The sequence below is a fragment of the Penicillium subrubescens genome (genome assembly GCF_028828155.1).
Source record: "Penicillium subrubescens strain IBT 31985 chromosome Unknown utg000006l_segment0_segment0, whole genome shotgun sequence".
Lineage (NCBI taxonomy): Eukaryota > Fungi > Ascomycota > Eurotiomycetes > Eurotiales > Aspergillaceae > Penicillium > Penicillium subrubescens.
This window is the reverse complement of record NW_026643156.1, coordinates 1,431,836-1,454,353: the sequence shown is the minus strand read 5'-3', so window position 1 is coordinate 1,454,353 and position 22,518 is coordinate 1,431,836. Positions and strand designations below refer to the sequence as shown.

Sequence of the window (22,518 nt, the reverse complement as noted above, 5' to 3'; positions counted from 1 at the left end):
AGCCAAACACCCGCTTATCAACACTCCCGCCACTCCTCCCCTCTTCATCCCATTCACACCACCAACACACCCGCCCGCCATGGAGGATAGAATACAGTTCGACATCAACGAGTCGCTCAAGTATTACTTGAGTGACCCAGGTTCTATCCCGACCCCCGATGCAGATCCCGAGCTCCTGGATTGCGAGTCCGACCCGAACCAGCTGTCAACGGCGCTTGTTGACAATGTTTTAAACCCGATCGTCGATGCGATCGCGGAAAACCCAGAGGGATTGACGAGGTCATCCTTTTTTGAATCGCTACAATTCCTGCTCAAGTGCGCCCTTGTCCCTTCCCATGCCCCCCATAGAGGCTTTCATGCGCCTGGACCCGACTCTGAACATTTGAACCCTTGCAGATATACCACTTTCCTCCCCTCGAAATCCCTGAGCAAAGTCCTTGACTTGATTGTCTCTGGCCTATCCGTTGAGGCCGACATCATTCATGGCGATCTCGAATCCGACGAACAAGATGCCATTCAACACCACAAGCAACTTTTGGAGATGTACGGCTTTCTTCTCCAATGGGCTTTGTCCGCCGTGGAGGTAAAGGCGGCGGAGAAGCCCGCCGAGTCTGCGCCGGCACGTCGGGGAGGCCCCAAGTCTAGGTCAAAGTCCGCAAAGGATGGACAGTGGGATTGGACCCCCAGATCCAGATCTCCATGGAGACTATGTGCAAGGTGATGAAACTAAAGCTTGGCCGAATCTTTATGACTACTTCGGATCGCGATACGTTCATTAATTTGTTTACGCGTACAATCTACCTCATTCTTGAGAGCGAGCAGCGAGTGAAGAGCATGGCTATTCGCATGCATGCCTTCAAGGTTCTATGTATTGCGGTTAAGCACCATGGTCATGCTTTCGGTAGGCGTCGCAGAGTCTATTGTTGCGCAAGGCCATCTCACTGACCCATACGATAGGTGCGCAAACATCAATTGTTCAGAGCTTGACATACTTTGAGCATCTGTCAGAGCCCATGGCCGAATTCCTCCACATTCTCGCGGAGCAGTATGACTACCCGCAGCTTTCGGATGAGATTTTGAAGTACGTTAGCTGCTCTATTTTCTGTATGAGAAGAATTTGGCTAATGTACACCAGGGAGCTTGGAAACAAGGAATTCAACTCAAATGACACCAGAGGACCTAAATCTGTTTCTGCGTTCATCATCAAGTTGTCTGAGCTTGCGCCGAGATTGATCATTAAGCAAATGACTCTTCTAGCCAAGCAGCTGGATAGCGAGGTATGGCGAATCAGACTTCTCTTCATTTGGACAGGATTGACAAAGATTCAAGGCCTATACCCTCCGATGCGCCGTGATTGAGGTCTGCGGTAACCTCATCTCCGACTTGAGCCGCCAAGAAGAGCCGAGCGAAAACTCCAAGACACAAATCAACGCGTTCTTTGATGTGTTGGAAGAGCGTTTCCTCGATATTAACCCGTACTGCCGTTGCCGAGCGATCCAAGTTTTGATGCGGATCTGCGATTTGGAACAGAAGTTCCCCAAGAGGCGACAAGCTGCTGCGCAATTGGCTGCAAGAAGTCTGGAAGACAAGAGCAGCAATGTCCGACGAAATGCAATCAAGCTGCTGTCAAAGCTTGTTGCCACACACCCATTCAGTGTCATGCACGGTGGCCAGCTCTCTCACAAAGAGTGGACTGACAGACTCGATGGCGTCGACGCGGAGCTGAACTCACTGCGGCCCGCAGAAACTCCCGGATTCGATGGAGATGTCACGACCGTGGACCCTGAATTACTGGATGACGCAACTCAGTTGCCCGACGACTCTCCTTCGAAGGCGCCCCGAATGACAGAAGAAGAAAAGGCAGAGGCCATGCAAAAGGCAGCTGAGCAAGCCGCCACCTCTGAACTGCTGACACGGCTGCAGCTTACGAGGAAGTACTACAATGAGGCCATCCGTTTCATTGAGGTTCTTCACTCTGCATCTGCGATTGTCTCCCAATTGCTGTCATCTCGAAACAAGAGCGAGGTCATCGAGGCCATGGACTTTTTCGTAATGCTAGATGCCTACAAGGTGGAGACAGCTCGCAGCGGCATCCGGCGTATGCTTCGTTTGATTTGGACCAAGGGCAACAGCGATGAAGGCAAGGGTGTCCAAACTCATCTCATTGATTGCTACAAGGGCCTCTTCTTCGACGCACCCGACTCTTTCAGCTCGAATGATGCAGCTAACTACATTGCACGAAACATGATCAGTTTGACGTTTGGGGCGACACCTGCAGAGCTCACTTGCCTCGAGCAGTTACTCAGCACCATGATGAAGGCTGGTCATGTCTCAGAGGCAGTTATTGCGAAGTTGTGGCAGGTCTACAGTGTTCAGAGGAAAGAGATATCCAAAACCCAACGTCGCGGTTCTATTATTGTACTCGGCATGCTGGCGCTGGCAGACCCAGATGTGGTCGTGAAGGAAATTGAGGCCATGCTGCGCATTGGTCTGGGTGGCCTGGGTCGGTCTGACCTCGTGCTCGCAAAGTACACTTGTATTGCTCTGCGACGCATGGTCCCTGGCCGCCAGGCCAAATCCAAGGATGTTGTCACCGTTCCAAAGCTCGCCAATGATCACTCTGTTTTGATCAAACTTGCTGCTATCCTTGAGATCGTCTCCGAGAGCAAGGAATGGTACGGCGTTGCCGAGCAGGCAATTAGTGCCATCTACGCTCTTTCTAAGCACCCTGACGTTCTTTGCTCGGATATTCTTCGCCGCAAGACTCGATTTGTCTTCCAGCCACACCTTGAACGCCCCTCCTCTTCCCACACCACCGCCAGCGGCGAGGAGCAAAGGCCGGGAACTGCTTCTAGTGAGGAGCAGAACGCAAAGCCCAAGCCCTCTTCGGCTGCTCTCTCGCAGCTCCTGTACGTTGTTGGTCACATTGCCATCAAACAAATCGTGCACCTTGAGTTGTGTGAGTTGGACTTTAAGCGGCGCAAGGCTGAGCAAGAGAAGACCAAGACAGCAGAGGCTACTGCCTCAAAGGAAGGTGAAGCTGCCGAGGCTGACGAGCTGGATCTTATTGGAGGAACGACAGAGGATGATTTCCAGGACGCCATGGCCCACATCCGAGAGCGTGAGCTCTTGTATGGAGAGAACTCACTACTCGCCAAGTTTGGCCCATTGGTGGCTGAGATCTGTGCCAACAACAACTCCTATCCGGACCGGGACCTCCAGGCCTCAGCAACTCTGTGCATGGCAAAACTCATGTGCGTTTCTGCCGAGTACTGTGAGAAGAATCTCCCGCTTCTCATCACAATCATGGAGCGCTCTGAAGACCCTATTGTGCGCAGCAATGCCGTGATCGCTCTCGGCGATATGGCCGTCTGCTTCAACCACCTCATTGACGAGAACACTGACTTCCTGTACCGCCGTCTCAATGATGACGAGGCCTCTGTCAAGCGAACTTGTCTTATGACCCTGACTTTCCTCATTCTTGCCGGTCAGGTCAAGGTCAAGGGTCAACTTGGCGAGATGGCCAAGTGCCTGGAGGACGACGACAAGAAGATTGCCGATTTGGCCCGTATGTTCTTCACCGAGTTGGCCACCAAGGACAATGCCGTGTACAACCACTTTGTCGATATGTTCAGTCTGCTCAGTGCGGAGCGGAACTTGGAGGAAGCGTCTCTGCGCCGCATTGTCAAGTTCCTCATTGGTTTCGTCGAAAAGGTAAGCCATTTCATTTTATCTACCTACTCAAGGAACTTGTCTTTCTCACACTGCTTCACTAGGAGAAACACGCCCGTCAACTCTCCGACAAACTGGCTGCTCGTCTTCCTCGTTGCGAGACCGAGCGCCAATGGAACGATGTTGCCTACGCATTGTCCTTGCTTCCGCATAAGAATGAGGAGATCACCAAGGTTGTCACCGCTGGCTTCAACAAGGTGGTTAGCGGGTCAACTTCGGCCCCTGCCAGCGCGCCGGCTAGTACACCCGCTAGCACGGCGCCGGTCAGCGCATCAGCATAGTTGGTTTGCTCTTCGGGTGGGGACTGATGATATTCTAATGTCTTTGATGACTGTAATTTCTGCTTATATCCTGCCTTTGGGTGCTTGGTTGAGGGTGTTGGTGGCTGGTTGGTTGGTGCATTATCGTCATTCGTGGAGTTTTGAATCGTACATGAATCTTCCTATTCTTGTTCATCTTGATGATTTCCTAGCACCATCGTAACGTATTGGTCTGATACCTTGGTAGTGTAATAAGATTCAGGGCTCAAAAATGTTTATGTAACCTGGTCGAGCATATATTTCCCTCGACTGAGATTATATAGGGTATGACTATGCTATCGCCAGCTATCCACAAATTAAAGTGTGTGCAGAAAGTCTATATTCATTCTGATCGCACGGGGAGTCAACCTATACGTACGAAACTCCCAGAACAAAATCATCATTCGCCCGCAAGATATTATCCACAGAATGGGGGGTGTAGGTTCGGGGTTCGGGGCAAGGTTGAAAAAAACAGACAAGGTACATCCCCCAATATGAAATCTAAGTATGTGTGAAAGAGGAAGGAAGCAGAATAAGAAGCTAAAAGCCAACGGCTAATGGCTAAGGAATAGACAAAGAGGGCAAAGGGCAGGTAGGGAGCAATAGAAAGGATAGAGAGAAGACGCCGTGTTGAAATTGGTCGCATACCAGATACGCCATGAAGGGGATGAGATGGGTGCTGTTGGAACTGCCCAAGAAAGAGACGACACGATTAATATAGGGTTGGTTTCTTCCTTCTATGCGCCCTGCACTGTACTTTCCTCCAACACGTAATTCCCAGTTCGAATACCCTCCAGAGCCTTCTGGCCTTCCTCTGTCAGCTCTGGCTTGCCGAGTGGTGTCACGGCGCCGGTGAAGAAGCGTGGTTTCCACTCTTCCTGCTTCTCTTTGCGTTCAGCGGCTTTCTGACGCTGTCGTTCCTCGATTTCCTGCTTGATCCGCGTGGCTTCCGTGAATTGCTTGTCTACAATGGCGTTGGTGACTTGTCCCCAGAACTTGAGAGACTCGTTGGAAAGTTGGTCCTCGGCTGGAGGGAGAATCTTGTCCACGGGGTGCAATGGGGTGATGTCGATAAGTAGACGGGGCTCCTTGGACCCTGTGGGAGTGTAGTAGATCTTGCCGTGCCAGGACCCGCTGATTCGGGCAAGAACGTCGCTCTCGGCTACATCTCGCAGCCGTGTGATGGTGTCGTTGTCGGGATCGTAGCGGAAGACCACGCCCTCAAGCTTGTGTTGAGACCGGCCGATCCATCCCTCCTCCACGTACTGCAAGATAGCCTTGATCCGTGTCTTGCGGCAGATCATGAAGCAGGCGTCCGAGACGGTAATGGCCAGAGCACCGCGCAGCAGTCCTCCGAGGTGAGCATGGGGGTGGGTCAACTGATACTCCTCGTTGTCTCGCTTCTCGATGTTGACAAAGATGCCTAGGTTGTGCTGACCGGGGCTCACACGAATGCTGGTGCCGGTGAACTTGGCGCTGATCTGGTCGAATCCGCGTGCAGACACACCGCGCTCGGGGCAGTCAATATAGAAGGCTGAGACTGGCGGGTGGTGCGAGGTCTGCTCAGTGATATAGCAGACTTTGACTTTTTCATCACCATCTTGGACGGTGGTGCCGTTGGTGGCGGCGTTTACTCCCGGGAGATTGGCTTCTTCGGGGACAAAGTCTTGCACCTCCCAGCTGCACTGTTCAAGCGGGGGGAATAAGGTCAGCCAAGTGCTATGAAAGCTATGTCTAGCTCCAATAAATAGACATACCCGGAAGAACTCGCCCAAGGTCGAGTTATAAGGCTTGCATGGCTTTCCCTTGATGTATTTCTGTCGGAAGTTCAGTACATCATTCCTTTCATGGTAGTCGTGTGTCAAAATATACCAGGTCCTTGGTAAACCAGAACCTCAACACCTCCAGCATCCGTCCCAGTTCATCGTCTGATTTGCCAATGCTGTATAGTCTGTGTCAGCATATGCGCGGTCGTCATAGTTGGGACCCGTAGGTAGGTTGCTGACCTGGCAAAGGTCTCGGGTCGATCCAAGTAGTTCCAGTATTCTAGTAAGCGACTCCCATTAGCTGTTTGTTCCTTCGTCTTTAACCCCCCTTACCCCACAGAGTCACTCCTTGACTTGAGACATACCCAGATTCGGTCGGGGTTCCAATAGTTGAGCCGGCAACGAGAAGCGAACCGATGCGATATCTGTCACACCCACGAACCTAGTAATTCGGAGATCATCTGTTAGTACCTCCGAGCAAGCTATTTTGCTTTTTCGAGCGTGTTATTTTTGGGCGCATCGGTAAGACATACTTTCGCAAGATCGAGAGGAAAGTCTTCAGCTTGGAGGAGTCATCAGGGGTCTTCTCAGGCACAACGGTGGCTGACATGGTCTCGAGTGGCGCGGGGGAGAAACCGGGAAGCTTTGTACTCCGAGGGGAAAGATGTAGTTGGTGGCAAAGACAAAGTTGAATCAATCTGTTGAGGGGGAAGAGTTGACGCTAAGGAAAAGAAGAAAGAGAAAAAGATGCACAGGGGTGTTCTCAAGGAGACCACCCAACGAAATTCAAGAACAAAAAGAGAGAAGAAGAGAGAGAGAGAGAGAGAGGGGCGAGATTCAATAGCCCAGGGTTTGTTGGTTTTCGGTTTTGGAGAAAGTGTCGGGGGGAAAACTGGGGCGGTGACGTGGGAACTTCTTTTTGCCGAGTGGGGAAATCTGGTGGAGGGTCACGATGACTTGGTAGCGACTTGGATTATTTGGTTTCTATGAATAGGATACGCTTTTATTTGAGGATGTTCTCGTTGGTTGGAATGAATAATATACAGATAGTGGAGACAAGTATATAAGGGCGGTTAATTATTCGGTGAGGGAGCTTTGTTATTCCCTATGATTTCTCCCAAAAGTACTCGACATAGACAACAGGAGAATAGGGGAAGTCATGGAGGATCAAATGATAAGGATGTACCTTACAAGTACTATCTACATTCAACGGGACTACGAAACTACTCAAAATTTAAGGTGTGCAAAGGAAGGGACAATGGACGGGACTATACAAAAACGGGTTATTAGCCAATCGCCGCCCCACGAGGGTCTCGACCACCCTCTCTATTGAATCAACTCAGCCAGCACCTTCTTTCGCGCCAGGAAGCGTAGCCATGTTCGCACTGCAGGTCCATAATCATAACGCCGCCCGGTCGCATGGTCATCGTCCGCACGTTGCGACTGCTGTTCTTCGCGTACTCGACACCGAAGCTCACCCTGCGCCTGGGTGAGTCTTTGTCGATGCTCTTGAAGTTGACTTGGAGAGCATCTCCGGTATTCTCTCACACTTTCCTCCGGGATTTCGGCGGCATTGATCACGGCCCGCGTCAACGCAAGGGATGGCTCCGGGCCGATCACCGTGCCCTCGAAGGGGGTGATGGTGGTGGCTGCCGCGGTGGTGTCGCCGTCGGACAGGAGGCGCTCATGAATCATCTCCAGGCTCCTTACATTCACGGCAAGCTGTTGAACAAGGTCTGGTAGGGGATCTCGAACTAATCCCAAAATCGAGAACTCGATTTGGTCTTCCTCGTAGGCGGCCATCCGATCCAGGAGGTTCGGGCGGACCAGATCCAGCCAGTCGTCTTCAGAACATTGACCTGGAGTTTCAATCAGCCTAAGCTCGGTTTCATATCACATAGTCATTTTTTTTCACTCACCGATTGATTGAGGTTGTCGCTCCAGGCCGTCGAATTTCCAGACTTGGCCCATGACCGGCATGAACGCGATGAAATGGAAGGACGAGTCATCGTTATCATAGTCATCTTGGTTTTGGGAGGACTTTTTCCGTGTTTTGGACTCAACTTGGAGCTGGAGGTCCGAGTTGAGGATGTCCATCTTGCTGTAGGACCAAAAGAAGAAAGGCAGAGTCAGTAAGGAAAATAAATGTCGAGTAGAAACAATTTCTCAGATGAGAAGACGTACCGGGCAAAGGAGTTATGTACTCGCTTCACGAACTCGAAGTTGTTGATGGCATCTCCCCGCAAAGCCGGTGTAAACGGCATTGTGAACTCTTTGAAGTGATGCAGATTCTCCCCAAGGTCGATGCCCGGGATATTGTTCACGATGTTCAGCAAAGCTACGCTAGCACAAGCATTGCTAGCCGTCTGAGGCAGAATTAGCAGCAAGTCAAAGCAGAGACCAAAGGCCAATCACTGGGAAACGTACCTGGTTTGCAAACCAGATGCCATCTGGGCAGCTCGCTTCCTGCTTCTCGGGATCATCCTCCCGCCAACGGAAGAGGAAGATCAGGCCGTAGATGGGTTTGCTGTACATGTCTTCGTTAGTCATCGGATCGTAGCAAGAGGGGGCATCAAACGGGACCAGAAGCTCATACTCGAGGAACGCCATCATTTCTTCGTCCAGGGAGACCACCTCCTGGACTTTGACACCCTTTACTCCGAATTCACGGAGCATCACATTGAAGAGAGCCTGATAGAAAGTTGTCAGCGCCGGCCTTCACACGAGAAGCTGAGTTTATCATACGGGCTCTGATTCAATCTCACAGAATCCATTCCAGCTGTTCTTTTCCAGCCCAGTTGCGGGCTTGTAGATATCGGAGTCATTCAGATCGTCCAAAGGGTCGGTAAGACGTCGTCGCTTGTTGCGAGGACCCATGATGATAGATAATGGTGAATGAGGGTAGATGATGATAAGTTCAAGCGATTGAACCAAGCTTAAGTGTCAAACTTCAAGATGTAGAGAAGTTGGAGAGGGGAGCAATCGATCAAGCTCCGCAACGGGGGTGAAGACAGTCTTAAGGCAGCGCTGAAAGAAAAACAGTGACAAATCTCCAGGCCACGAATATTTAGACAAACTACAAACTTCCCAATAAAGGGCCCCACAACAAAAGATGAAAGCTGACGTCGCAGGTGTACTGTAATAATTGAGGAGTAGTGGAGTAGTACGGGAGTAGTAACTACTGGTAGAATAGAATGTATAGCGGCATGTTCGGCGGTGGACCGAGCTTCGACGCGCTTCCCGCGTCTCTCGGCTGGCTTCAACTTTTCTCTTTTCTTCTCATCTGCTCGTCTCTGGCCTCACCATCCCATCGCCCATTGACCCGTACAGTCTATACGTCCTTGTTAGCTCCTACACGAGCTCTGCGCTCAACTACGAGCCCCGCTCCTCGCATTTGCCCTCCCTCCCAGGGCTCTCATACCTTGTTTCACGACAAATCTGGCGACCACAGCATGCCATGAACGGCACTCCCCTCCTTCCGTCTGCCTTTCCCCAGACGCCCACGACCATTCCAAGGAGAAGGAAGCTCTTTGAGACTCCATCTCGCTCGCAACCGCGCGATGTGCGCCCTCAAAAGTCGCCGAGCAGATCCCCCGCCAAGGTGCCCAAGCCGCTCGCCAACGCCAACACAAACACGCCGCTCGTCCCTACCGACGTGATCGATGCGCCCTCGCAACGTCTTTATGTGGTGGCCTTCTACTTTGCGCTCAACGCGTATCGGATATACGAATCCTGGAATGCCTCCGATGAGCTGGACTCGACGTGGTTGTTTTTGAAATGGGTATCTCTGGACGGCATTTTCTTGTTTGGCTTGCAAGCTCTGCGCATACCATGGCTAGAGTGGGCGTTCCCCACCACACTGGCTATGTTCTTGTTACATGTTGTGGGCAATGTCTTCCTCATGTTCCGTATCCCGGTGAGATTCTTTGTCTTTTGCGTTCTTGAATTAATGTTCTTTGAGGATGAGCTTCCCGCTGACCTCAAATTAGATTCCTTTGGGCGCGTGGCTCGGAGGCTTGGTCAAGGTAGCTTATGATCGCGAGCTGTCCATCTCCGGGCGCAACGTGAAGCCCGGAGACATCATCCATAATGCGTCTTTGATCCTGGGAAAGCAAATTGTGCATATCTTGCCGGAAGGGTCAGTTATTAGCTCTCCCCAGGTTACAATTGCGCGCGCAAGCTTACTGACCCCCTTAGGTCTGCTGTTCTCAATCCCGAACGTGAACCACTCTGTCTCGATGCTCAGAAAAACACTGTCCTCCTCCCCATTCGAGTGAACCAGACCGACCCGATCCTCATTGAAGTGTTGCGCCTCGACCTCCACACTGGTGAAAACGAAACCTTGACTATCCCCGCCAAGCAGCTCAAACAGCTCAAGCGTCAAGCCGAGAAGCGACATGCGACTTTGGACACTGTCCCGCATCGGGATCTCTTCTTCCCCGTGCGCAAGACCGGTATCTATCGCCTCCAGCGTGTGGTGGATGAGTCTCAACTGGATGTTCGCACGCGTACCTCTGACGCACTGGTGGTCACTTGTCCTCGTGCACTCATCAAGAACTCCTACACCGATAAATGCAGAGGAGAGCTGTCCAACATCCTTCTCGAGGTTGAGGGTACACCTCCCTTGAAGATTAAGTATAGTCGGGAGGTCAACTTCCAGGACCGCGGGGTCTCTTTCCAGAACGTCCAACCAGATAACTTGCGCACTCCCTTGTTGAATCAGAAACCCACGGGTGCCCTCTTCAGTATTAACCAGCCGGACATCTCTTGGGCTCAAAGCCAGAAGATTGATGTCCCCTTGAATGAATCGTTGAACGTGAACGGCGAATGGTTCTACGCCATTGAAGAGGTTCATGATGCTCTGGGCAATGTCGCCAATTACTCTTCCATCTTTGAGGATGGGGAGAGGCCGTCACCCAAGTCATCGTCTCAGTGGCATCAATTGATGATCCACGAGCGTCCCCAAGTGTCCTTGTCTGGCTGCAATGAGCAGCGCCCGCTGGAGGTTGCTCGTGGGGATAGCGTCAACTTGCCAATTAACTTCCAACAAACTACAAAGCCATACGATCGCGACGGTCCCTTCACTGTCACCTACTCTTTCAGCGCCACCGGTGCCGAACGAAAGGAAGGTGAAGTCGTTGATAGTAAGACCATCGTCCTGAAGAGCCTGGATCAGCAGACTCTTATCAAAGAACCTGGCTGGTACTCCCTGACATCGGTGTCGAGTCAGTACTGCCCAGGTGAAGTCTTGGAGCCTTCATCTTGCAATCTGCGCAATCCTCCCGAGCCGGAGCTGTCCATTAAGACTGAGAAGGTCTTCGACCGATGCGCTAACAATGCGGTTGGTCTACTTGTTGATCTAGACCTCACAGGATCCCCTCCCTTCCGTATCCGGTACAGCACTGAAAGTCCGAAGGGTGTGCAAACGCAGACGAAGATCATCGACGGCTTGCGATCCCAGCTAGATTTCACGCCGTCCGAGGCTGGTTCCTACCGGTATCGCTTCCTGGATATTGAAGATTCCGTGTACTCTCCTCGATCCCTCAAAGACAAGGTCGCGGTTCTTGAACAGGATGTCAAGCCACCGGCGTCTGCTCACTTCCTTGGCCCCAGGGATGTACGCAAGGCCTGCTTCGGCGAGTCTGTATCCGTGGATCTGGCATTCCTGGGAGAAGCCCCATGGTCTCTTCAGTACGAGCTTGTCCACAATGGCAAGCGCACAAAGCACACCTTGGAGTCCGAGACTGATGTTGCTACTATTACTACGGACAAGCTGGTCAGCGGCGGCGAGTACAGACTCTCACTGACCAGCATCAAGGACAAGTCGAACTGCAAACGGAACTTGAAGGACAGCATCAAGATTGACGCTCGGTCCAAGCCACCACATGTCGCGTTCGGCCAAATTGACAAAAGGAGAACTATTTCTGCTTTGGCAGGATCTAAAATTGATATTCCCTTGCGACTGAGCGGCGAGAAGCCATGGACTATCAAGTACAAGAACGTGGATGTGAATACCTCGCCTCTGACCAAGACATTCTGGGACGAGAACAGCCGTTTAACTGTGGATCGTGAGGGTCTCTATGAACTCCTTGAAGTCTATGACAAATCCTGCTCTGGATTTGTCGACCAATCTGCCAAGGAGTTTGAAGTTTCATGGATTCCCCGGCCCCAAATCACCGCCGTAGACGGTTCTCCCATCGTCAAGGGCGAGTTTGTGAAGCCCGAGGTCTGCCAGGGTGACGATGATAGTCTTGAGCTCCGCCTGTCTGGCAATCCTCCGTTCAGTCTTCAATACGAGCAACGCCGGAAATCAGACCGTGGACAAGCCTCTGCCCGATCGAAGAACATCAGAACCGCTCTCAACTCGGCTTCCATGGAGATGGATACTTGTGAGCCAGGTCAGTACACCTACAAGTTCTCCGAGGTGGGCGACAATCTCTATGATTATGACCCGAAGAGCAGTGGTCTTGTGGTCACGCAAAAGGTCAATTCGCTTCCGTCCGCCAAGTTTGACTCTCCTGGACATATCTACGGCTTCTGCAAGGAGGATGCCACTGGCGAGGAGACTATTCCTCTCACCTTGGAAGGTCTTCCTCCATTCTCATTGGAGATCATCATCAAACACCATTCCAACGCTAAGCCGGAAATTGTCACCATCCCCAAGATCAACTCCAATCACCACAACCTGCCCCTTCCCCGTCGCCACCTTGACCTGGGCCAGCATGTGGTTAGCATCCACAAGGTTCGCGACGCTCGCGGCTGCCAGAGAACTACCGAGTTCGATGCTTCGTCTGTCCGGGTCGCCGTTTCGGATGTCCCCACGATCATCCCTCTCGAGTCCAAGGTAGACTACTGTGTTGGAGAGCGTCTGTCTTTCTCCCTGTCTGGACACGCTCCCTTCGACGTGTTCTATACCTTCAACGGCGTGCAACGGAAGGCCACCTCTCCAAACACCAACTTCCGTCGTATCGCCGAGCGTCCTGGCGAGTTTACAATCACCGCTGTCGGTGACGGGGCTAGCGGCAAATGCAAGGCCCACAAGGATATAACCAAGGTTATACACGAGATGCCCAGTGTGCGCATCAGCCAGGGCCAGGTGTCCGTGGTCGACATTCACGAGGGTGGAGAAGCGGAGTTGAGCTTCGAGTTTTGGGGCACGCCGCCGTTTGAATTCACGTAAGTCATTTGTGCTGTCCCATGTCTCATTCAGCTACTGTTTTTCTTACTGACACTTCCATCTGCAGCTACATTCGCAGCACTAATGCCCGCAAGGGTAAGAAGTCGGAGGTTCTTGATATCAAGCACGATATTTCCTACGAACACAAGAAGACGATCAAGACTTCGGACGAAGGTACCTACGAGGTCGTCGCCATCAAGGACAAATTCTGTTCCTTTTCCTCTCAGGTACCGACGGGCAAGTCGGACCGGAGCAGTTCATGAATGTAAAATGACGTGATTTCATGCGCTTTGATATGCTGATGCTGGCGCTGGCTTTTTCTTTTTTCCTCCTTTTTCGTTTCATTTCTTACAGTATCTCTTTCTACTTTTTCAAACGTTTGTTTATGTGTTGTGTTCATTTGTGGCACAGTTTGCATTGCAGCGGCGCTAGCAGGTAAATGTACATTTCGCCAATAGGAAGAAAATTTTTAATCTTGAAATATAAACAAACAACTCTTGTCGTTCTTCCTCGCTTTATTGTTTGGAGCCTGTAATCTCGATTGTCTCGATGAGGCCCTCGCCTAGACGGGCAATCTCGTTCAGAATCGCGGGCTGGTTGATCATCACGCTATCCTGCTTCTCTGGAGAACCGGACACAAGCGCTGGCGCTGTCGAGTACGCAGTCTTCAGGTTCCAGGTACGGGGCTTCAGCATCTGGGGGTTCCATAGACCTGCAATGACACCGGAGCGCTCGTCGCCGTGGAAGAGGAGAATGCTTTGGTTGTAGCATGCCTGGACGTCGTGGACGAAGGACTTCACGATTGCCAGTTTACCTGCGCGGCCGGGGGCATTGGCGTCGGCTAGGTTCTTGTATTTAGATGCCGGGCCAGATCGGTCGTCGAGGGGCTTCGAGCGCAGGTGAATTACAAAGTCGTACGGCGCAAGTGAGGTGTGGAATAAGTCGGCTACATCCAGCTCGTCATGTTCCTTGCGGAGCAGGTTCAATGCTGCCGTGGCCAGCGCAGTCATGCGGCCGGCCACAACCTTCGAGGGCATCTCGTACTGCGTCCAAGTCACACCCTCTGTGTCTAGGTCCGAAGCGACGAACAGCGCAACGGTGTTCATCGCTGGGTCAATGTTGCGCCAGGCGGTAAACCGAGTCTTGATAGTCTCGGTCACGTCCGGGTTGAGATCACCGCTGAGGTCGACAATGAAGGGTTCTTGCTGCCAATCCCATCGGGAGAGGAAATGGAGGGTCCGCAGGAATCCGGTCATGATGCTCGAGGGGGTCTCCCAGGGATAGGGCTGGGTGAAGGCTCGGGTTGTCATCAACTCAATCAACTCTTCGCTGATCTGAGCAGAGAACAGGTGGGAGGCAAACCAGTACTTGACTAACCGGATGGTAGGCGACAGCAATGGCAAGCGGGTGCAAAGGCTTCGGAGTGCTTGCGTCAAGCGAGGGGTTTGGACGAACACCTTCTTGTATGAGAAAAGTGCAAATGCGACCTCCTCTCGTTCCCGAGGGCTGATAGACTTGTTCTTGAGCTGGCGTTCCAACAGAGTCTGCTCACGGTCATGGTGAATCCTCAGGCGGAAAGTGAATCCCGAAGAGTGGAAAATATCAAGATAGAAACTGTTGAGCACCTTGCTGGACTCATTCTCCAGACCAACGCGGCAAGAAGATGCTGCGCCTGCAGCTTGGAGAGAGTCTCCAATCTTGACGAGGAAAGCCGCCTTGGTCATCTGAATAGCCGCGAAATCGTCGGGCCAACGTGATGAACTTTCAAACTGGAGGACAACATCAGCCGCTTCGTTGTCTCCGTCGGCACCCTGCACTCGAAGGGCTGCATAACGAAGCAGAGGGCTGGCGGGAGCAACATGTCGAATCGACAATGGAACTTCTTCCATGTTCCGAAGTGACTGCTCCAATTCGCCGAAAGCATCATTGATTGACTGGAAAGGTGAGTTGGAGTATGAGATGACTCTATCTCCTTCGTCGTACAGCATGTCATCGTACTCATCACCGTGCAGGAAAAAGTCTTCGTCTGCAATCTTGAAATGCCGTTGCAGGATGTGAGCCAAAATCTGATGCACGATAGAGTCTTCGTCAGGTTGATCGGACCAGACAAGACTCTCCACGATACTACCATCCTTGAATCGACGCAGTTCTGCTTTCTCTCCCCAGAAGGCACGGAAAGAAGCAGCCTCCTCCTTCTCTTCTGCGGCCGGTCCATGATCAACTGTCCTACCAACGTTCTCGCCATTAAGCATCAATCCAACGGACAAGTCATGGCTCGCCTTCTTGTTCAAAGCCTTGGATTTGACAGGCCATGAATTGGAAGAGCGGCTGGTCAAAGAAATGAGGTTGACTCGATCTCCAAGAGCCCTTGAAAGTACTTGATACAATGACTTTTGGTCGTGCAGAGAACGAAGAGTGTCACCGTTAAATGACTTGGGGAAAGTGAGGAGACGATCAAACCTCAAGGCTGGCTCATCAACCTTCACAATGAAGACCCTGTCAAAGTTGTCTTCACGAGACTCATTCAGCATCTTTAGAGTAGTTGTAGCTTCTTGACGGAGAACTGAATACGACCATGGGGTCATCTTATACAGAAGGTTCAGTCCTCGGCGGCCATCATAAAGAACGGGCCCGCCATCAGGAACAGGGACATCCGAGGTAAACAGAAGCAAAGGAGTAGACAAGTCACGACCAGCAAGGAATTGCATCGTCGCCTTGAATATCTGATAGCTGCTGTAAGACCGCAGGAGAATCGGTTGTCCAGAGGGTCCACCGCCTTCGAAAAGCAGCGAGATAAGGGCGGACCATTCGAAACCTCCAAATCCTCCCTTTTGGAATGAGGTGTTGAATCCGCGTTGTTGCAGCCAAGTGCGTCCCAAAATGCAGGCATCGCGGAAGGATTCGCATTTTTGAGAGGCGGAGTGGAGGTATTTGTGGTAGAGAGACACGGCGGCTTCGGATCGAAGACTAGCATTGTAGTAGGAAGTCGGTTCACCGGCTTCCGTAGTATCGGCAGAGGGACCTTGACGGATGTTGTTCTTCATTGGGAGCGTGCGTGTAACCGGGAACAAACTTGGATCAATTGCAGTCAGAATCCGGATCTGGGGCTGTGATGGCGTCTTCTCATCTTTTGACGAACGAGGCTCCAGCACAATCAATGGGCGGAGACTGTCTCCATCTTGGAAGCTAAACTTGACATCCAGCCCAAGGCTGTTGACGGTTTCTTGGATACCAGCTGCCAGACAAGCAATGTAGTAGGCTCTCTTGTGGAAGTAGCGGTAGTTGACATAGTCCTTCTCCTGGAAGATGGAGCCAGGCATCGTCACCGCCAGGTCGACTGGACGAGAGTCGGTAGTCTTGGCTCCAGTTCTCAGCCCAAAGCTTCCCACCACATTGATGTTGGTTGGCTTCGCATACGACACAGTGTACTTAACATCCTTGCTTGGGCGCGGTTCGGGCCATGGCACAACGATTCCAGAAGCCGTTCGAAGCTCCTTTTCGGCGTCCGCGATCGATTTCGGCGAGAGTTCAGGCAGGCTTTCGATCGCATTCTTCACCTTGTGCAGGGTATCCTGGACTTTGGAGATCCGCTTGTCGTAGTTGATTTTCAACCCGCTCACCAGCTCATCGACTTGCAGCTTGAAGAAGCCGGACTTGTAGAAGCCACTGGCCATTGCCAGCTCTGCAGTGCGCTCATCCTTTGCCCGGTGAGCAGAGTTTGTCTTCGAGGAGTGGTCATTCTTTCGCGCAGGAACATGAGCTGGTTTCTCGGTCGTAGTTGCGCCGGCGGAAGATTTCGACTGGGTCGCTGAGGCGTCGTTTGTGGGCGAAGGACTCAATTTCCTTCGCTTAACTGCGTGTGCTGACATCCTTGCGCTGGCAAATTGTAAGCCAAGCAAAACCAGGATGTAATGTGCAGTATGTAGAGCTTCGAGGTATTAAAACCGATCTTGCGATAATCTCGAAATTTTTTTGAGCGGACGATAACAGACGGGCAGAACTCGGCGGGCGGTAGGGGCGGTAAGGACTATCCGCAGCCAACTGGCGAGCCCCAACTAGCTGAGTCATGGCGCCGAAGTCGCAATCTACACGGATGAGTCGAAAAGTTGATTCAGTTCTCTCCTTTACTACACTTGACTATTTTGGTTTTTCTTCTTGAATTGGATTCTTAGTTCTCTATTAATTTCAAAATCAGGATGCTTCAAGCACTCGGAGGGCCTGTGCCCCCAAACACTGACCATGTTCGTCTTTCTTAATCCCCCGCACTATACCCCTCCATGGGTCTCTCCCCGGGATACTTCATTACAGGCCGCTCGAGCTGGAGACGCGCATATCTAATTCATGACATGTTACTGACAAAATTTAAAGGCTGTCAGTGTATCACTACCGACATGGAGGTCCAACATTGGGTACGAGGAGGGAGAGGAATGGGTCATCGGCAAGATGCAATGCGGTTATCCTCGATTCTTCGTACACCCTAGCATTCAGAAGCTCGCCCAAGAAATCGTTCGTCGCGTCGGAGATCCCGAGTCGGAAACTGCCACCCTTTTCGCAACCCTCAAGACCGCGCGTATCTGCGAGTCGTTCATCGTGTCCAAGGTCTCTGCTGAAGAGGCACAAAAGGTTCGGATCGTGACCTTTGTGCCCTCCTCGCAAGCCGGTGAAGGAGCAACCGCAGTTACCTCGTCGTTGTTCGCTGTCGTCTACAATAAGGAATATGCATCCATTGCCAAACAGGTCTGGCAGCATTCTGGCAACGGCATATCGAGTCGGCGGGGAGAGTTCTGTCTTCGTGCTTTGGAGGATGGGTTCCTGGTGGAGGAAAAGAAGTCTGCGGCATCGGAGTCTCTTTCACAGCGGCCCTGCAAGGGCCCTCGTCGCTACCAGGGTAAGGGATCCATCAGTGGAATCTCGCGGGGCTCTTCGGCCTCGACTCCCACGTCCACGGACAGCCCTTCTGCGGCCAACGGTGCTGAAGACGGCCGAGACTACGCTCAATTCATTGAGGAACGCTTTGGTCGCAACCTTAGCACCGCGTTGGCTGCGCAGGCAAAGGTTGCTGTGCGGAGGCGGATTGCCGGTGTGCTCACTGCCGATGTTGAGCTGCCCGAGGCGCTCGAAACTACTTCGGCTGAAGGCCGAGTCTCCGGCATCTCAGAGGAGGATGTGTATCTCTATCCCTCTGGCATGAGTGCCATTTTCAACTCACATCAAACATTGTTGGCTGCCCGCGGACCCTTGAAGAGCATCTGTTTCGGCTTCCCTTATACCGACACCCTGAAGATTCTACAGAAATGGGGACCAGGCTGCTTGTTCTATGGCCACGGCTCATCAGAGGACCTGGATGATCTCGAGTCACGACTGAAGAATGGCGAACGTTTCCTTGGGCTTTTCACCGAAGCGCCAGGCAATCCTCTGCTCAAGACTCCAGATCTCGTCCGGATCAGAGGTTTGGCTGACAAGTATGGCTTTGCCGTGGTTGTTGATGAAACTATCAGCAATTTCCTCAATATCAATGTCCTTCCACATGCCGATATCGTCGTCAGCAGTTTGACAAAGATTTTCAGTGGAGACAGCAATGTCATGGGTGGTAGTGGAGTACTAAACCCGCAAGCACCATTCTATAAGTTGCTGAAGGACACCTTGAACCGCGAGTTTGAGGATCTTTACTGGGCTGAAGATGCCGTTTTCTTGGAGCGGAACAGCCGCGACTTTATCAGCAGAATTGACAAGATCAACGCCACCTCCGAAGAAATCACCGCCATGTTGAAGGCATCTCCGCTAGGTAAATAAGCCTCTATCCTTCCTTGGTTTTATTGGCTCTAACCGAAAATAAATTACAGTCAAAGACGTTTACTACCCCAAATACAGTCCAACAAGGCCTCTTTACGACAGCCTTCGTAGTCCCAACGGTGGCTACGGTGGCCTTTTCTCTGTCACATTCCATTCAACTGAAGGATCCATCGCATTCTATGATACCCTTGAGGTCTTGAAGGGCCCTAGTCTCGGCACAAACTTCACCCTTAGGTGAGTGACGATTACCAAATATCCGCTAATCCCTCAAGTGGTGCTAATCAGACTTCTATGCAGCTCCCCATATGTCGTACTAGCCCATTATCTCGAACTTGACTGGGTAGGATTTGCTATATCTCCCCGCGACTGCGCCTCTTCCACGCGATAACAAGCTAACATGTATTTGCTTCCTACAGGCGAGATCTTTCAATGTCGACCCTGACCTGGTCAGAATTAGCGTCGGACTGGAGGAGGTTTCCGACTTGCGAGGCCGATTCCAGCGGGCTCTGGATGCAGTGGAAAAGGTCGCAAAATAGACTCGATAATGACCCGCTGGCGCTCCTACATCTTCAACAAAACTCCATCTGCTCAACCTTCAGAGATATTTCTAATAGCCCCAGTGCCGTGTTTCTGGGGCGCACTGCATTCATAGAGATTTAGCCAGTATGAGCGCAGGCACAGTCAACTTCCTACATTTCAAAGGGTATATACACAAAATGATGTAAATAATCAAGAAACGCCAAAGAACACCGAATGTTGAAGTAGCGCGTAATCAAGGATATCCAGATCCATAGATTTGAGTTATGTGTAACGCGATGATGAGAATAGACAGAGCACCATCGTCACGCCATCCGACTGCTTGAGCCCGAGGTTGAAGATCCCATGATTCGTCGGTGCATGTGCATTGCCCATGAGCGAGGGACACGGTGCAGAGCATCACAGTTAAACAACGACAGTTCCGAACTATCTTCCCCGTCACGCAAACCGCCTACCAAAAGAGACAATTGGAAAGAGCAAGGAGATATCACCACTTCAGACCAAAATTCAGAAATGACGATCCAAAGGCTCATCGTTGCCGATGGCACTAGCTGGCTGGCTGGCAAACCCGCCAAGATCCCCACTACCCGTTCGTCTCAGAGCTTGTCGCATCGTTTCAACGTTGAGTTCACCGCCGAAACTGGAAGAAACTGGGCTTTGGGCTAATGGGAGTGGACTTCCTGGCCCGCGCGTGCCATGGTTGGGTGACATTTCGAGCCCTTTGAATGAGGTCGCAAGGCTGGTTGGCGGAGATGTGCCCAGTCCATGAGAAGAAGCGGGAGAATGCAACGGGGACGGCGAGCGATTATGGTGTCCGGCTCCAATCGGATGGCTTGAGGATCCTCCAACCTGGGAGGGCTCTCGACTATACACTGATTCCCCCGTCTCTGCATGTTCAGCATTGACTACATCGGCGAAAGAGATGAAACTCAGCCGGCGAACGTCCGTCGAGTCCAGTGCTGCATGACTAGATGAGCCTTCATCAGCCTCGATAGAGTGGAAGCCCGCATGATCAACAAAGCCGGAGGACGCCAGTGAGTGCTCTGCTGTAGACGTGCCAGTCACACCAGCGGCAGCAGACTGGTGCATACTATGAGTGATGATTTCCACTGAATCCGGGTCCAATTGCTCGTCGGTGATGGCAGCTGACGAGGCCTCCAGTACTGGGGGAATGTAGTTCTCGGTGCGAATATGTGCGGGTATGGACGGAGAAGCTTGCTGAGGAAGCATGTCTTCTTGAACACTTCGCTCAAAGATTTGCGACGCCGGGGAATGAAGACGCGGAGGCAACTGTGAGTTCCCACCGGGGGATGACGGTTGCCTGTACGCGTACTTCTGCCGCTCTGAAACACCTGGCGTTCGCAACGCTTCAGACGAGTCGCCAGGTGATATCGGCGACACCGGTCCGCTACTCAGAGCGCCAGATCCCATATGTTGGTCATTGTCGACTTGCTGCACTTGGGACCAAGTCAGGTTGGCGGGCTTGGGAGCTCGTACATTGGTCGCAGGCTTCCCGACCAAGAGAGCATTCTTGTCTGCTGGGTGTACTAGATCACCGTGCAGCTGCGCAGAAGATGAGATGGAATTCTGCAGTTGTCCATCCATAGACTCGGGTAGTACATTCCGAGGGTCCGACATGGTGAAATGGGACGGAGGGTGGCCAGTGGAAACTAGTCAAGATAACAGGAGTCGAGGAACTATGGAAACTGGGGGCCCAGATGTTCTAGAAGACGATAGCCATGACCCAGAAACGTCTTTGAACGATTCAAGGGTGTTTCGAAGGGGGAGACGAGAAATACGAATCGTAGGATGGGTATGAATGTTGAGAAAAGGAGAGGATGGGATGGATCGCCCTCTCAACTTTTGCCCAGGAAACAATGATGACATGCGGTGATCCAGGTGATCAACGCCAATGGGGGGTGGATGTGTTATGACGGGGTAAAGTACCAAGTACAGACGGTGTTGGACCAGCTGGTTGGTGGCCGGCGAGTCAGTGGTAAAGTACCAAATACCACGAGATTACCAGATAGATTACCTAATACGGTATTGTCCGGCCATGCCCGATCGGGATCAAGTCACGAGACTCAAGAGACTCGGGGAAAAAAGTTCGGGCTCGACACGTCCACCTTGGCCCCGTCTATCACGGCTCGTTCGTCGACCTCCCTTCACCCACTTGTTCCGGTAGGTTTCTAACCTAAGACAAGGTCCATTGTAATTGTACTGACTCCCATCAGTCTCCAGCTCAGCATTGACTTGCAGACCTCAAAATGGCCACCTCAATTGCGGCTTCCAAGCGGCCATTCGTCACGCTGCCCTTCCTCCTTCCTTCATGGTCAGATTCCCTTGCTCTGGGATCTCGACGTTATCAATCTTCATACCGACGAACAAAGCAACGCCTCCGTGTCAAGCCAGATGCCACTTTTGGCTCATCGTACCAGGGCCGCGATCAGATCATCTACAACCCGCCGTCCAGCGCACCATCCGTCTATCACACTCCTAGCAAATTCTTGCCCTCCAACGATGCCCGCAGGTCGATGCGCATTGAAGATTCGGCGACTGGAAATGTGACGGACAAGGTTGAAGAACTCCCCAATGTCTACCGCAGCGACCCCGAGCGGAAGTACCACTTGACCCCCGCAGATGTCGAGGAAATCCGCAAGCTCCGCCTGAGCGACCCAATGACCTGGAGCCGACACAAGCTGGCCAAGCGCTTCGAATGCTCGCCCCTCTTCATCGCCATGGTTTGCGAGGCCAGCCCGGAGAAGAAGCAGATTCAAAGACAGGTGCTGGAGGCCGTGCAATCACAATGGGGACCCAAGCGACGGATGGCCAGGGAGGACCGGAAGTTGCGCCGGGAGGCATGGGGTCGTGATGAGTGATTCAAGTACGCTTGTTTGTCTGGTAGACTTGTATGTTATTCTGGATTGGGGGGAGTGGAGGGATTCTCTATGATATTAAGGGGGGGGTCCATCGCCATTGGGATGGTATTCAACCTCTTGGCCGTGTGTTTAGCTGCGAATGGCAGCCTCGTGTAAAAACGACATGTATTCTAACCTTCTAGCATTGTTATCTGTATTCTCATATCTATACAATTATTCTCTCGCTTTTCTTATTGACCGTCGGCTATCCGAGTATCCACTGAGTGTAGGATTGAGCCGCCTCGTCAAGAGGGTGGGTCTGCCTGTCAATAAATTACCGTGGTAGTGCAGAGGAA

The 22,518-nt window shown here is 52.0% G+C and overlaps 8 protein-coding genes across 8 annotated transcripts; 4 read left to right on the top strand and 4 right to left on the bottom strand.

The window, feature by feature from the left end:
• Nucleotides 1–79: 79 nt before the first annotated feature.
• On the top strand, nt 80–4,013 carry N7473_009019 (condensin subunit YCS4; the record flags this gene model as incomplete). Its single annotated transcript, XM_057154958.1, has 7 exons — nt 80–315; nt 397–583; nt 646–901; nt 958–1,081; nt 1,136–1,277; nt 1,330–3,714; nt 3,777–4,013. The coding sequence occupies 7 exons, from the start codon at nt 80–82 to the stop codon at nt 4,011–4,013; spliced, it is 3,567 nt and encodes a 1,188-aa protein (XP_057006088.1).
• A 755-nt stretch (nt 4,014–4,768) lies between these two features.
• N7473_009018 (putative oxysterol binding protein (Orp8)) lies at nt 4,769–6,407 on the bottom strand (the record flags this gene model as incomplete). Its single annotated transcript, XM_057154957.1, has 6 exons — nt 4,769–5,716; nt 5,789–5,848; nt 5,904–5,973; nt 6,038–6,077; nt 6,163–6,239; nt 6,331–6,407. The coding sequence occupies 6 exons, from the start codon at nt 6,405–6,407 to the stop codon at nt 4,769–4,771; spliced, it is 1,272 nt and encodes a 423-aa protein (XP_057006087.1).
• Nucleotides 6,408–7,123: 716 nt separating this feature from the next.
• Nucleotides 7,124–8,674, bottom strand: N7473_009017 (ubiquitin C-terminal hydrolase 37; the record flags this gene model as incomplete). The annotated part of the gene is made up of 6 exons (XM_057154956.1): nt 7,124–7,656; nt 7,717–7,898; nt 7,982–8,163; nt 8,225–8,324; nt 8,394–8,488; nt 8,543–8,674. The coding sequence occupies 6 exons, from the start codon at nt 8,672–8,674 to the stop codon at nt 7,124–7,126; spliced, it is 1,224 nt and encodes a 407-aa protein (XP_057006086.1).
• Nucleotides 8,675–9,254: 580 nt separating this feature from the next.
• Nucleotides 9,255–13,237, top strand: N7473_009016 (uncharacterized protein; the record flags this gene model as incomplete). Its single annotated transcript, XM_057154955.1, has 4 exons — nt 9,255–9,713; nt 9,787–9,935; nt 9,995–12,973; nt 13,042–13,237. The coding sequence occupies 4 exons, from the start codon at nt 9,255–9,257 to the stop codon at nt 13,235–13,237; spliced, it is 3,783 nt and encodes a 1,260-aa protein (XP_057006085.1).
• A 252-nt stretch (nt 13,238–13,489) lies between these two features.
• Nucleotides 13,490–16,843, bottom strand: N7473_009015 (rRNA-processing protein UTP22; the record flags this gene model as incomplete). The annotated part of the gene is made up of 1 exon (XM_057154954.1): nt 13,490–16,843. One exon carries the CDS (start codon nt 16,841–16,843, stop codon nt 13,490–13,492), a length of 3,354 nt encoding a protein of 1,117 aa, XP_057006084.1.
• Nucleotides 16,844–17,170: 327 nt separating this feature from the next.
• N7473_009014 (cystathionine gamma-synthase) lies at nt 17,171–19,303 on the top strand (the record flags this gene model as incomplete). The annotated part of the gene is made up of 5 exons (XM_057154953.1): nt 17,171–17,215; nt 17,343–18,759; nt 18,818–19,001; nt 19,065–19,107; nt 19,184–19,303. 5 exons carry the CDS (start codon nt 17,171–17,173, stop codon nt 19,301–19,303), a joined length of 1,809 nt encoding a protein of 602 aa, XP_057006083.1.
• A 508-nt stretch (nt 19,304–19,811) lies between these two features.
• N7473_009013 (uncharacterized protein) lies at nt 19,812–20,942 on the bottom strand (the record flags this gene model as incomplete). Its single annotated transcript, XM_057154952.1, has 1 exon — nt 19,812–20,942. One exon carries the CDS (start codon nt 20,940–20,942, stop codon nt 19,812–19,814), a length of 1,131 nt encoding a protein of 376 aa, XP_057006082.1.
• Nucleotides 20,943–21,571: 629 nt separating this feature from the next.
• Nucleotides 21,572–22,183, top strand: N7473_009012 (mitochondrial 54S ribosomal protein mL58; the record flags this gene model as incomplete). Its single annotated transcript, XM_057154951.1, has 1 exon — nt 21,572–22,183. One exon carries the CDS (start codon nt 21,572–21,574, stop codon nt 22,181–22,183), a length of 612 nt encoding a protein of 203 aa, XP_057006081.1.
• Between the last annotated feature and the right edge of the window lie 335 nt (nt 22,184–22,518).